At 43.8% G+C, this 13,229-nt stretch overlaps 1 protein-coding gene across 6 annotated transcripts in view; it reads left to right on the forward strand.

Moving 5' to 3' along the window:
- Nucleotides 1–13,229, forward strand: part of SEL1L3 (SEL1L family member 3) — a 97,733-nt gene that overhangs the window by 32,246 nt on the left and 52,258 nt on the right. For all 6 annotated transcript variants that reach the window (XR_007476940.1, XM_033421621.2, XM_033421617.2 and 3 more), the window contains 3 exons: nt 2,948–3,080; nt 4,988–5,120; nt 6,623–6,763. Coding sequence is in view for 5 of the 6 variants with exons in the window: in XM_033421621.2 (XP_033277512.1) it covers nt 2,948–3,080; nt 4,988–5,120; nt 6,623–6,763 (407 nt within the window). In the remaining variant the exon portion in view is untranslated. The remainder of the gene's footprint in view (nt 1–2,947; nt 3,081–4,987; nt 5,121–6,622; nt 6,764–13,229) is intronic.

Consider the following 13,229-nt stretch of genomic DNA (forward strand, 5'->3'; position numbering starts at 1 on the left):
ACAATAATTTTTTTAGTAACCATTCTTTACTGAGTCTACCGAAAATATTCAACTTAATTTTTAAAGAATGAACATCTCTTCTCCATCCCTATTTTATTGGATCACATAAGATTGAATTACATTGTATGGTTACAATGACCATACAGTTGGCAATTGACAGGTTTGGGAGCAAACACATCTTCCGTAAGCATGCAACTCAAAAAATGGCAGCAGGGACTTCTCTGGTGGCACAGTGGTTAAGAATCCGCCTGCCAATACAGGGGACACAGGTTCGATCCCTGGTCCACATGCCACACAGCAACTAAGCCCATGCGCCACAACTACTGAAGCCCACGTGCCTAGAGCCCATGCTCAGCAACAAGAGAAGCCACCACGATGAGAAGCCCGCATGCTACAACGAATACCCAATGCAGCCAAAAATAAATAAATAAATTTAATTTAAAAAAATGGCAGCAAAAGTCCAAGTTGGACTAGGTTAATAATAATAACTGTAGTTAACAGCTATGGTGCCTGCTATGTGCCAGGCACTGTTCTAAATGCTTTGTTTAAATATTAAATAAATTTTCCCAACAACCCTGTAGCTAGGTACTATTTTTATCTCCATTTAAAAATGAGAAGAAAGGGAATTCCCTGTCGGTCCAGTGGTTAAGACTCCGTGCTGCCACTGCAAGGGGCCCGGGTTCGATCCCTGGTTGAGGAACTAAGATCCCACAAGCCAGACGGTGCGGCCAAAAAGTAAAAAAACATTTTTTTCAAATAAAAAAAAAAAAAATGAGAAGAAGCCTCCAGAGAGGAACCTCCAGCTGGCAAGCATCCAGCGTGTTGTAGGGATGAGCCGTGAGGTGAGCTGGTGAGTTGATTGAGCAGAGTTCTATTATGAGAGCTTCTACTGCAGAAGCATTGCTTTGTGTCCCCTGAGTGCTGGGTAATACTTCATGAGGGTAGTTGGAATGTTCAAATCTTTCGAAGGTCTTGAAAAATTTAATCAATTCACAGCTCTCAGAGATAATTACTTTGTGGTCCCACGTAAAAAAAAAAAAGAGAAGAGACCGTCACCTTAGTGCCCTTCAAGCCTGAGATTCCAGAAAAAGAAATAGCAGGAAATAAAGCATTTCTTTTCCATGTTAGTTGCCTTTGTAGAAAGCTGATTTCTAAGTGTTCCCTCTTGCCGCCATCGGTTGTTGTTGTCAGAGTGTCCATTTCTTCACCTTTTTGTCTTCCTTCCAGCCGGGAGCACCTGCCCAGGGTTGGGTTTCTGCCTAACAGCCCATCCTCTCTCCTGGGATGACCCCCGGTTGCCTGGTTTCTCCGACCCAACCACTGGCTGCTCTGTCCCATCCGTGTCACCCTGGTCCATCGCTCTTGAGGCTGCCGGGCTCCTGGCGGCCTGCCTGACATGCTGTGTTCTTCCCTTCTGCTGCCCTCTGCCCTCCCTGGCTCTTTTTGTCTTTGCCTGGCTTCTCACTTGATGCCTATCTTGATCTGCCCTTGCTGTTCACATATGCTCTGATGGCACCTTGTCCACACATTCCTATTTTACTTTCTGAATAGGTAATAAATGCATCGTATAAAAAACCAAAACAATGTGAAAAGGTCTACAGTTAGATGTCTTGCTTCCAGCTCTGCCTCCATCCACTCCATCCCCTAACCCCCATGCCATGTGGAAAGACTTTTATTAGTTTCTTATATATACCTCCAGAGTTTTTTTTAATGCAAATACAAAAAAAAAAAAAATCCATTCTCCTCTTTCTTGGATAAAAATATATTTATTGTTCTGCTCTTTCATTTTTATTTTTTCACTGAACAATGTATTTTAGAGATTATTCCAGGTCAGTACACAGAGCCCTTTGTCCTTTTTTAAGCTGTATAGATGTCCAGGGCCCATTGGATGGATGTGGGTACCAGTCCTCACTGACAGACACCTAAACTTTTTCAGTCTTTGGTGGATGTAAATAATGCTGCCAGGAACAACTTGTGCATTTTATTCATGCTGACCCATTTTTTCCCTCCATTTTCCTTCCTGATCCTTTAAGTCTTTCAGGACAAAGTGGACTTCCAACAAATCACCTGTGCTGACCGCTTATCTTTGGCCAAGCCCTTTGACCTTGCTGTGGCCTCCTTCTCCTAACTCTGAATTTGACCTCAGTTCTTATCTAATAGGGTATGTTTTTATTTTCCTCCGCATCCACCTTCTATCTATGCAACAAGTTTTCTTTTTTTCCTTTTAGAGCAAAATACTTCCAATTAAAATCAGCAATTCCAAATAATTCCAATGATGCTAAACAATTTCACCAATATCAATAGGTGGCGCATATTAAGTACTTATGGTGGAATTTAGGATTACCAGAGGGGAAGGGTAGGGAGGTAGCTAGGGAGTTTGAGATTGACGTGTACACACTGCTATCTTTAAAATGGATAACAACAAGGACCTACTATATAACACAGGGACCTCTGCTCAATATTCTGTAACAACCGGGAGAAGAATTTGAAAAAGAATAGATACATGTATATGTATAACTGAATCACTTTGTTGTACACCTGAAATTAACACCACATTGTTAGTCAACTATACTCCAATATAAAATAAAAAGTCAAATAAAAAATAAATGAAAAGGAAAAAAAGGTACTTATGGTGGGCCAGGTGCTGCTAGGTGCTGTACGTCTTTACTTAAACCTCTTATCAATCCAGTAAGCAAGGAATTATCATTTTACTAATGAGAAGACTCAGTCTCAGAGAGGTTAAGCAACTGGTCCAAAGTCACACAGCTGGTAAATAGCAGGGTTGGGATCCAAGCCCAAGTCTGCCTGACCCCACCATGGTCTCATCTTCTAGAACTAGAGTGAAGGGTTTGCAGAAATTTGGAGTTTTAAGTCAAGGAGAAAGAGTCTTTAAAAAAAAAAAATCTGTTCAAACCCAGAACTCTTTTAACCCTTTGTTCTTCTCTAGCTTCCGAGAGGATTTCCATTATAATGACACTGCTGGGTACTTCATTATTGGAGGGAGCAGGTATGTGGCCGGCATTGAAGGGTTTTTTGGACCCCTGAAGTACTATCGCCTCCATGCTCTGCACCCTGCACAGGTGAGCCCAGGGGACCAAGGGGTTTTCGAATGCTTATGGGTAATGGGCGTGTGGCTCAGGGCTGTGGAACCAGTCCAGTGTAAACAAAAGATTTATCTAAGCCGGGCCTCGCATCGGCTCTGTCACCAAACATCATTAATATTGAGGCTTCCCCCTCCACCCTGCAAACGTGATAATAGATTTTTGTTAACGTTTGGCTCATTTAGTACTCATAAAATGGAAACCATTTACTTCCTCTGTTTTAATAACTAGTAGCTTAATTATAGAGTCGATTTTTATCCGGCTGTTGCCTATCCAGCGATTAAGCTAATGAAAGGAGAGAGTCTTAGCTATTTGGTAAAGCTTCTTTTATATGCTATTATTTAAAGTATCAAAGAGGAGACAGTCCAGCAAATAGGACTCTCGGTTCTGCTTACTGGTCTCTCCAGAAACGTGGGCCTTTGGCTCACACTGGGTGGGTGGGCTGTGGTGGTGGAGACCATAGAGGGCTCTGTAGTCAGCACTGAATTCTCAAGTCCAAAACCCACCCACAAATGGAATGGAATTGTTAGAGTCTTCAGGCCAGCTCCAGAAGGGCTGGCGGCTATTAGAGGGGGGCTGCCCCATGAGGGAAGCTTCACCCTGGTTGCTTTTTGTGCCTTGGTAAGGAGATCACCGGATACCTAAAAAAGGAACGTTCTTTCGTTCCTGTGACCTTGTGGGATTTGTTCTGGGAAAAGCAGGAGTCACTAGGCAAAGTCAATTCGGAAAAATGGGGCACCTTATCACCTGTAGGTCATCTTAGAGCCCCTGTTGAGATACCGGTATAAGAGGAAAAACATGAAATTCTTTTATTCATACGTGCAGCCAATACTTATTAAGCACCTACTATGTGCAGCCAATACTTATTAAGTACCTACTATGTGCCAGGCTGTGTGCAAGATGCTGAGGCATCCAAGATGAATTAAGGTGGTGGCTTTCAAACTTTTTTTTGAAGGTGGTCCACAATAAGAACTCTATTTAATAGCATGAGCAGTACATACGTAAGCATATATAATGCACATATACGTACATACACACACAATATATACATATATATATTTTATATATATATATATATATAACACAAAACTGAAATAAGAATTTTACTAACGACACAGATTCTTGCTATGTTCAGTGTACTCTGGTATTTTGTGTTCTGCTCTGTAAAAAACAAAATCACTGCTGGTTACAAACCACTGAACTAATTTCACAACCCTCCAATGGGTCATAACCCGTATTTTGAAAACCACTGAGTTGAGATAAGGTCTCTGACCTTGAGGAGCTCCTTGCCTGGGCCTTAAACAGATAAGTCATGAAAGAATGGGGTACATGCTTTAATAAAGATGTGAGCACTGTGTTTGGCAGTGCTGAGGTGCGGTCCTCTGCATTGGTACATGTATGAGGGTGGGGTAGGCTGTGAGGGAGGCTGCCCTGAAGGGATGACCTTAGATCTGGCTCTTGGAGGTTGAGTAGGAACCTTCTAAACAGAAGACAAGGAGAGGAGGCTTCCAGGCAGCAGGTGCAGTACTGGTAGACTTGAGGTCCTTTGGGAACTCATGGGAGATGAATGTCATTTTCTGGGGATAGCACATAGCGGCGGGGAAGGGAAGAGGATGAAGGCCTGGTCTCTGGGAAATCCTAACACTTAAGAAGCTCTGCAGAGAAGATGCCACAAAAAGAAGCTAGAGGGAAGCAGTCAGAGCTGGCGTGTCCTTGAATTACTAGTAACACCCTTCCTTTGAGAATCCAAAGCAGATGATCTGTGTACAAACAAGCCACCTGGTGCTATCAATGGGAGAAGGAAATCCACCTGAACGTAGCCTCATGGGTACCCATGGGTGTTTGATGACAATTGTTGTTCATTCTGTTTTCTTGCCTTCTTGTAGATATTCAATCCCCTACTTGAGAAGCAACTTGCTGAACATATCAAGTTATATTATGAAAGGTGTGCAGAGGTTCAAGAAATAGTATCTGTGTACACATCCACAGTACAGCAGGGGGACAGGAGACAAGAAGCATGTAAGTATTGACTTCAGGAGAGCGATTTTTAGCTCCAGGCATTTGTAGCAACACACTTGGCTTCTTTCATAAGGGGGTTGAAATAGAACATATGTGACTTGACCAATGGGGGCAAGTATGACCTCCCCAGATGGATGCAAATGATACTGTGCCTTCCACCTAGATCCCACCAAGACCAACAGCCAGCAAGAACCCAAACCTGCCTCGTGGCTTCAACTAGCTGTAATTTAGTTTAAGAATATAAATGAGAGTGTTTTGAGCCTCAAATTGCATTATTCCCATCCATAATGGGATCTTAGGCCAGTCTAAGAAAATAAAAATGAATTGGAAAATAAATTAATCATTAGAAATGTTTCCCCATCGGTGCACTTTTGTCTTGGACCATTAATATCTGAATATAAACCTTCAGAAATGTTGAACAATGGCTTTGTTGTTTGGGGCTGGGTTTTAGTTTTTAAATCTTTGAAATTGACTCATTCTGGGAGACATTGGTAACTTTTCAACAGAAGGAATGAATTTCAAATAGACTGCTTCCGTGCCTGCCCGTATTTGCAGACATCCTTTCTTTCATACGGAGTTTGTATCTGTTATAAAACTCATCCCGTCTTGTCTTCCAATGTTCCAGCACTTATAAATTTCTCTGGCTATAGATCTTCTTGCATGATATGGTGGCACTAGAGTTAGTCACATATGTTCTTTCTGGAAGAGAAATTCCTGTGGGGCCTTTGCCATCAGCAAAAGTAAATTGAGTATTTCAGTCCTGCCTAAATAATCTCAACATCTCCAGAGCCGAGCTTCCCATTTCAGACCATGGAGGAATGGATACATGTTGAACATACCCCATTCTGATAGGGTTCACATAAAATGGTCATAGGAAGTGATTAGAGATGGTGATAGGTAAGTGTAGAAAGGCAGCACTTCTGCAATTTAATTTAAGAATAGGCTATACTAGTCTCCCAGCTGCTGCTCTCACCGCTGAATCATCCAGAAAATATGATGCAGTCAGAAGAGGGGAAGATATATAGGAATAGTAATATCCCAAACAGGAAAGAAACTGATTTTGATAGCTGATGTAATTTCAGGAGAGATACCCAGAGTCAGAAGGCCGGTCTTACATGCTGATCTGTTTGGTGGCATTGGGAAGATTCTCCTAACATCTTCTACTGCCTTTCCTCCCTGGGGGGTCCCTGTGCTTTGTTGACTCACACTGCCAACAAAATGGCCTAGATATTGCCTTCCTGGGGACCAGTCCGAGGCCATCTGCTCATTCTGTAGAATTATTCAACACCCATCAGCAACTTTGGCACATTTCCCTTTGGACTTGGCTTTGAATCTGTGACCTCGAGGCAGAGGCATCGTAGCCAATTTCAAATCCCTGATGCACCCAAACCAACACCCAGTAATGCTAAGTCTGACCTCTTATTTCTAGTTCCCCATAGAGGAAGGGAGTTAGAGAGGCAAGGCTTCCCTCTAATGGTATCCTGTGCTTCCCTTTCCTGTAGGCGACCTCCGGAATTCCTACCTGGACCTGAAGCTCAGGTACGGGCGGCCCTCGACATGCAGAGCCCTCCTCTGGGAGAAGGAGCTGAAAGCCAAGCACCGAAGCTTGTTCCAGACCTTGCTGGAGATGGGTTTGGTGACAGGTAATTGAGTCTGTGCCTCGCTCGCCTTTGGACGCTGGTTAGGAGGGTCCCTGTTTTTCTGCTTTCCCTCACCCTCTTTAGTGATTTATGCCTTGAAGTTATTTTTAACCCTAGTGTTCTAGCTTAATTTCAAATTTAAATTCTGCCCTTAATGTGTCCACCACTCAATGTATCTGTGCACCTTTTCAACCCTAAATACAAAAACTTAAATTTAGGAATCACTTGAGCAATTCTTTATTTAAAACCGAGGCCACAAACAGGCAGCTGACAGCCAGAGCTGGCCCCCAAATGTGGCTACTTTGGCATACACACTGTTTTCAATTTTAAAAAAATTAGTTACAGGGATCTAAAAACTTCTATGAAAATGCAAATTTCTAGCGTTTCTCGGAAGATTCAAAGATCTGGCGACGCCGGACCTCCGTTCCTGAGTGGCAGCAATCCCAGAGGTGTGTGGTTGGGACAGGCAGGCTCTGTCCATCCACAACCCTTCCTGCCTGTGGTTGAGCACCTCCTGCCAACTTCAGTCATGGATCTTACCTGCCCGGGCCCTCAGGCCCTTGAACTTGAGACCTTTGATTTGAAGTTCATTTTAAGCAGCGTCTCAGGAATCTGGGTATATTTTGCAAATGTGTCCAGCTTAAGTCCACTGTGATTTAGGTTTGCATAGTAATTAAGTACATACTGTAAGACTACAAGGAATCTTGAAACAGTGTCTGTTAGGAAGAGAAGAGAAGCTGGAGGTGTTCAGCCTGGGGAAGGGAATGAGAAGGAGGGTAATGAGAACTATCTCAACGGTCAGCAGCAGCCCACGGTATTCCTGGGCATATGACCAAACCCTTGGACCAAGGCAATGCAGAAACTGACTGCTGCTGCATATAAGAACTTCCTAAAAATGGCAGTGTCCAGTGGAATAGACTCTCTTTGCAGATAGTGATTCACCCTCACCCCATCTTGAAAGAATTCAAACCATACAAGATATTTCATCTTTGGTTCATTTGATATTTGCTGAGTGACTGCTCAGTTACTTGGCTGGACTTCAGAGGTAAGTAAAATAGTACAAGGTCTCTGCCCTTGAGGGACCGACTTGAAAGCAAAGAAAAATGGTAATGCATTTTTAAAAATAAAAGCTATGGGAGTAACTGGCAAAGGCACAAAGAAGGGAGTGGTCAGTTCTACTTGGAAGTCTAGGGGGCTCCAGGAAGGCTTCCTGGAGGAGGTGACACTGGGATTGATTCTTGAAGGGTCAATTGATATTTGCCAGATAAGCAAGGTGGGGGTAGGTATTGCAGGCAGAGTAGAGGCAGAGAGATGGGAACAGCATGTCATTTTTAATGACGTGCAAGGATTTGGGAAGCTGGAGAAGGCCTGGAGAGTGATTATTCTTTTTTAAAATTATTTGTTTATTGAAGTAAAATTGATCTACAATGTTGTGTTAGTTTCAGGTATACAGCACAGTGATTCAGTTATATATATATATATATATTTTTTTCAGATTCTTTTCTGTTATAGTTCATTACAAGATATTGAATATAGTTCCCTGTGCTATATAGTAGGTCCTTGTTGGTTATCTATTTTACTTATAGTAGTGTGTATATGTTAATCCCAATCTCCTAATTTATCCCACCCCCTTCCTTTCCCCTTTGGTAACCCTAGGTTTATTTTCTATGTCTGTGGGTCTATTTCTGTTTTGTAAATAAGTTCATTTGTATCTTTTTTTTAAGATTCCACATATAAGTGATATCATATATTTGTCTTTCTCTGTCTGGCTTACTTCACTTAGTATGATAATCTCTAGGTCCATCCATGTTGCTGCAAACGGCATTATTTTGTTCTTTTTTTATGGCTGAGTAGTATTCCAGCGTGTATAGATACCACATCTTCTTTATCCATTCATCTGTCGATGGACATTTAGGTTGCTTCCATGTCTTGGCTATTGTAAGTAGTGCTGCAGTGAACATTGGGGTGCATGTATCTTTTTGAATTATGGTTTTCTCCAGATATAAGTCCAGGAGTGGGGTTGCAGGACCATATGGTAGTTCTATTTTTAGTTTTTAAGGACCCTCCATACTGTTCTCATAGTGGCTGCACCAATTTACATTCCCACCAACAACATGAGAGGGCTCCTTACTAGAGCTCAGACTCCATCCTGACAAGTTTGAGCTTTACCTTGTAGGTGACAGGGACCTGTTGAAGGGTTTCAAGCAGGGGCTAGAGGCGTGATCAGATCTGGGTTTTTGAGGTCACTCTTGTCAGCAGTGGGAGACTGAGGGAGGTAGACTAGAGTGCTGTGGAGCTGGAAGCAGGGGGGCCACTGCATGGCCCAGGGAGGAGAGGATGGAGGCCTGAATGGGACAGAGTGATGTAGACAGAGCCAAAGGATATAAGGGGTTGGCTCTGAGGGACTTCATCACTGCCTGGATCTGGGAAAGGGAGGCCATGTGGAGTCAGGTGTCAGCGTAGCCTCTGCAGCCAAGTGACCTGATTCTGATATTAACTTAGCACTTACTAGCTGTGTGATCTTGGGCAAGCCACTTCATTTCACTGAGCCTCAGTTTCCTCATCTGCAAAATGGAGATGACAATAGTCCCTCTCTTGTAGTGTTGGGTTAAGGAATTGACACTTAGAAGAGTATGGGCACTTAGTAAACTCTATGTAAACAGCGTTTCTCAATCTTGGCACTACTGACATTTTGGATAATTCGTTGTTGTGAAGGATCTGTCCTGTGTATTGTAGGATGTTTAGCTGCATTTCTGCTCTCTACCCACTAGATACCAGCAGCACTCTGTCCCCTCCCATAAACCTCCACCCAAGGGTGACAACTAAAAATGTCTCCAGGGCTTCCCTGGTGGTGCAGTGGTTGAGAGTCCGCCTGCCGATGCAGGCGACACGGGTTCGTGCCCCGGTCCGGGAAGATCCCACATGCTGCGGAGTGGCTGGGCCCGTGAGCCACGGCCACTGAGCCTTGCGCGTCCGGAGCCTGTGCTCTGCAACGGGAGTGGCCACAACAGTGAGAGGCCCACGTACCGCAAAAAAAAAAAAAAAAAAAAAATTGTCTCCAGATATTGCCAAGTGTCACCAGGGAGGTCAAATCGCCCCCCCGTGGAGAATCACTGCTGTGTAAGTGTTACACTATTACTACCAGGCAAGAGACAATTGCTGGGTTTTCGTGGGTCTTCTGGGAGGTGGTGGAACTGCCCCCTGAGACAGGTGAACGGAAGAGGGCGATGCATGTTGGAAAGTGTAGGCTAAACGGGCGAAGACCACATCACCCCAAAATTGGCTTTATGAGATTTCAGATATATTTAAATATAGTTTTACTGATTAGGAAAAGGAGTGAATCATTTTCACAAAACATTCTTTTTCGAGCAAATACTCTCAATAAAGAATGTTTTTGTGTTATTTTTACGGCTCAGAAGTTTCTTTTAAAGAATGCAGAATGATTTTATTATCTGTGGAGGCCTAGAAAGGGAGCTAATTAACCCAGATCATGAGCCCCCAAACCTTGACACTTGATGGGCCGCAGTGCTGGGGAGTTGTCACACTGCAGCACAGACACGCGTCCAGCTGCCCTTGGTCAGGCTTCCGGGGCCCATGCCTGGGGGGAGAGGGGGCACAGAGCCGGATTTGCCACTTTAGGGCCCACTGCTGATGCCCAAGCAGCCGGTCAGGTCCTTCTGGTGCCAAGTCGGCTTAGATCAGCGCCAGGGAGCATACCCGGAGGGGCCCCTATCTCCCTGGGCATGCAGCCACCTGCATCCCGCCTCTCCCTGCCATTTCCTGGGGCCCAGAAGCAGGTGGGGAGGGAGGGTAGGCAGGGTAGGCAAATCTCCAGTGCCAACCTCAGGCTCCCATTCTACCTTCACCCCCTATTTTTCTAGTTCACGTTGTCCCATCCATAGGGACTGGGGGCCTCCTGCAGGGGTAGGGCTTACACCCATTAAAATTCATCTCTACCTGGCACACTGCCCTTGCTTGGGGCCATCATAGTTAACTAGATAATCTCTGTGGTTAACCCTGGAGAGAGATTGGTGTCAGACATTGTGCCCAGTTTCTAACAATCCTGAGAGAAGTGCAGAAAATTTGGTTTTGTAAATTGAGGGACCAAAAAAAATTACATTATTTACATATCTTTACTCTGGTCTCCTATAAAAAGAAGAGTAGTCAGACTGGTGTGACTATATATCTATTCCTGGTTCCTCACATAACTTTTGATCCAAGTTTATCCTGCTGTGAGTGTCTAGCTGGCTTTGGAGTGCTTTGGACAACTCTAGTCAATAGGAACTATGTTTGCGTCATGTTTTCTGCTGCTGGCCTGAGCTGTTTGGTCCTGTTGACCAGTAGACTTTACTAGAACATCCTCATCATGTTACATTTCTTGTATCTGAGATAAGCTACAAGAACAGACTCAAGGATCAGATGTTGGCTGCTTAGAATTCTTGCTGTAGGAACCGAGTAGGTGCAGTAACAGAGATAAGGAATGAAACCGTGTGAGTAACTTAAGTCACTCGTATCACAACCTTCCATTCATTCATTCACTAGACAAGTATTGACCAAGTGGCCCAGGATAGGACAAAGATGGGGCCATGTTTTGAATGAGAGTGACTTAGGTTAAATGCAAAGAAAAACGTCAGCTCCCATCGCTCCCACAAAGGGAATTAATTGGTGGAATTATTTTTTTCCTGGCATTAAAAAATATATATATGACAGCATGAGACAGTGGCCTGTAATTTCTGGTTCTTTGCGACAGACTCACCCCTTTCTTGGCAGCCTCTCCTCACATGTACAGCCAACTCTACTGCCAGGCTGCTGCACGTGCACGCTTCAGACGGCAGCGTTTTCCCCTGACACTGTGTGATTTTAGATGGATCATCTGCTCTCCCTCTGAGCCAACGACGTACTTCAAAGGAGCCATGAGAACGGTGCAGGGAGTGCAGAGTCGGAAGCTTACAACCAGTAGGAGTGTCCTCTGCATTCTGCCCAGTGAGTTCAGGAGTGGTCACCACCTTCTAGTTGTTCCCAAAAGATTGAGCTCTATTTTTCTACTGCAAAAGAGAGTCCCCAGATATTTACACCCTCCCTCTTTAAGGACTGTAATTTTAAAAAAAATTTGTGGTAAAATGCATATAATTTAAAATTCTCCATCATCACCATTTTTAGGTGTACCCTTCAGTAGCATTAAGTACGTTCACATTGTTGCACAACAGATTCTAGAACTTTCTTATCTTGCAAAACTGAAACTCTGTACTCATTAAACCACAACTCCCCACCCTGCCCCCACCCCCAGTCCCTAGTGATCACCATTCTACTTTCTGTGTCTATGAACTTGACTCTTCTAGATACCTGATGTGACTGCAATCATACAGTATTTGTCTTTGCATGACTGGCTTATCTCACTTAGTGTAAGGTCTTCAAGGTTCATCCATGTTATAACATCTGTCAGAATCTCCTTCCTCTTTAAGGTTGAATAATATTCCATTGTGTGTCTATACCACATTTCTAACTCTTCTTATTTTTGCCAACAATTGCCATGTTTATTTGGAGACTAAAACGCAGAGCATGGAAATGGTAGAAACACAATGGGGTTATTTAGTAACGCCAGGATCCTGTGTCCTTTAAGAGCTATGTTCACTGTTGTTCATTAAAGGACCTTTATCTTATTTTTTTTAATTCAAGAAAGCATCTTTATAGTTTTTAAAAAAAATCCACGGAGAGAGAGAAAGAGGGAGAGGGAAAGAGGGAGGGGGCGAGGGGGAGGGAGGGAGAGAAGTTACATGTATAAAACCAGACAATGTGCACAGGACAGAAAAGTACAAGTAGTTTACTTTTGAGAGAGAAATAAGCCACTTCTTTGAGTCTCGGGAACCCAGTGGAGCTCATCAAATGAGAATGCAAATGAAGGATGTGCTATGTTTTTTTAAATCAGTAAACTTGGTGAAGATCTTTCCTTTTCTGGGTAAATGATATTTTCTCCTTTCACATTTTTTTCCCTTTTCAAACTTCTTCCCTGGATGCATTACACCTTTTGGAAGCTTGAAACTAAAAATAACTTTCCTGTTGTTGTCTCATTCCCCTCATAAGGAATAAGTCTGCCTTTCTTCTCCCAAATTCTCCATCAGAGGCAGCTCTGGTTCCTTCAGTAGGTGACTACCTTCTCATTTTCTGCTTTTTGCCTCTTTTAATGATGAGTGTGGGCTTCCCTGGTGGCGCAGTGGTTAAGAATCCACCTGCCAATGCAGGGCACACGGGTTCGAGCCCTGGTCCGGGAAGATCCCACATGCGGCGGAGCAACTAAGCCTGTGCACCACAACTACTGAGCCTGCGTGCCACAACTACTGAAGCCTGTGCGCCTAGAGCCCGTGCTCCACAACAAAAGAAGCCACCACAATGAGAAGCTCGCACACCACAGCGAAGAGTAGCCACGGCTCGCCGCAACTAGAGAAAGCCCGCTCTCAGCAACGAAAACCCA

Source organism: Orcinus orca, chromosome 4 (genome assembly GCF_937001465.1).
Source record: "Orcinus orca chromosome 4, mOrcOrc1.1, whole genome shotgun sequence".
Lineage (NCBI taxonomy): Eukaryota > Metazoa > Chordata > Mammalia > Artiodactyla > Delphinidae > Orcinus > Orcinus orca.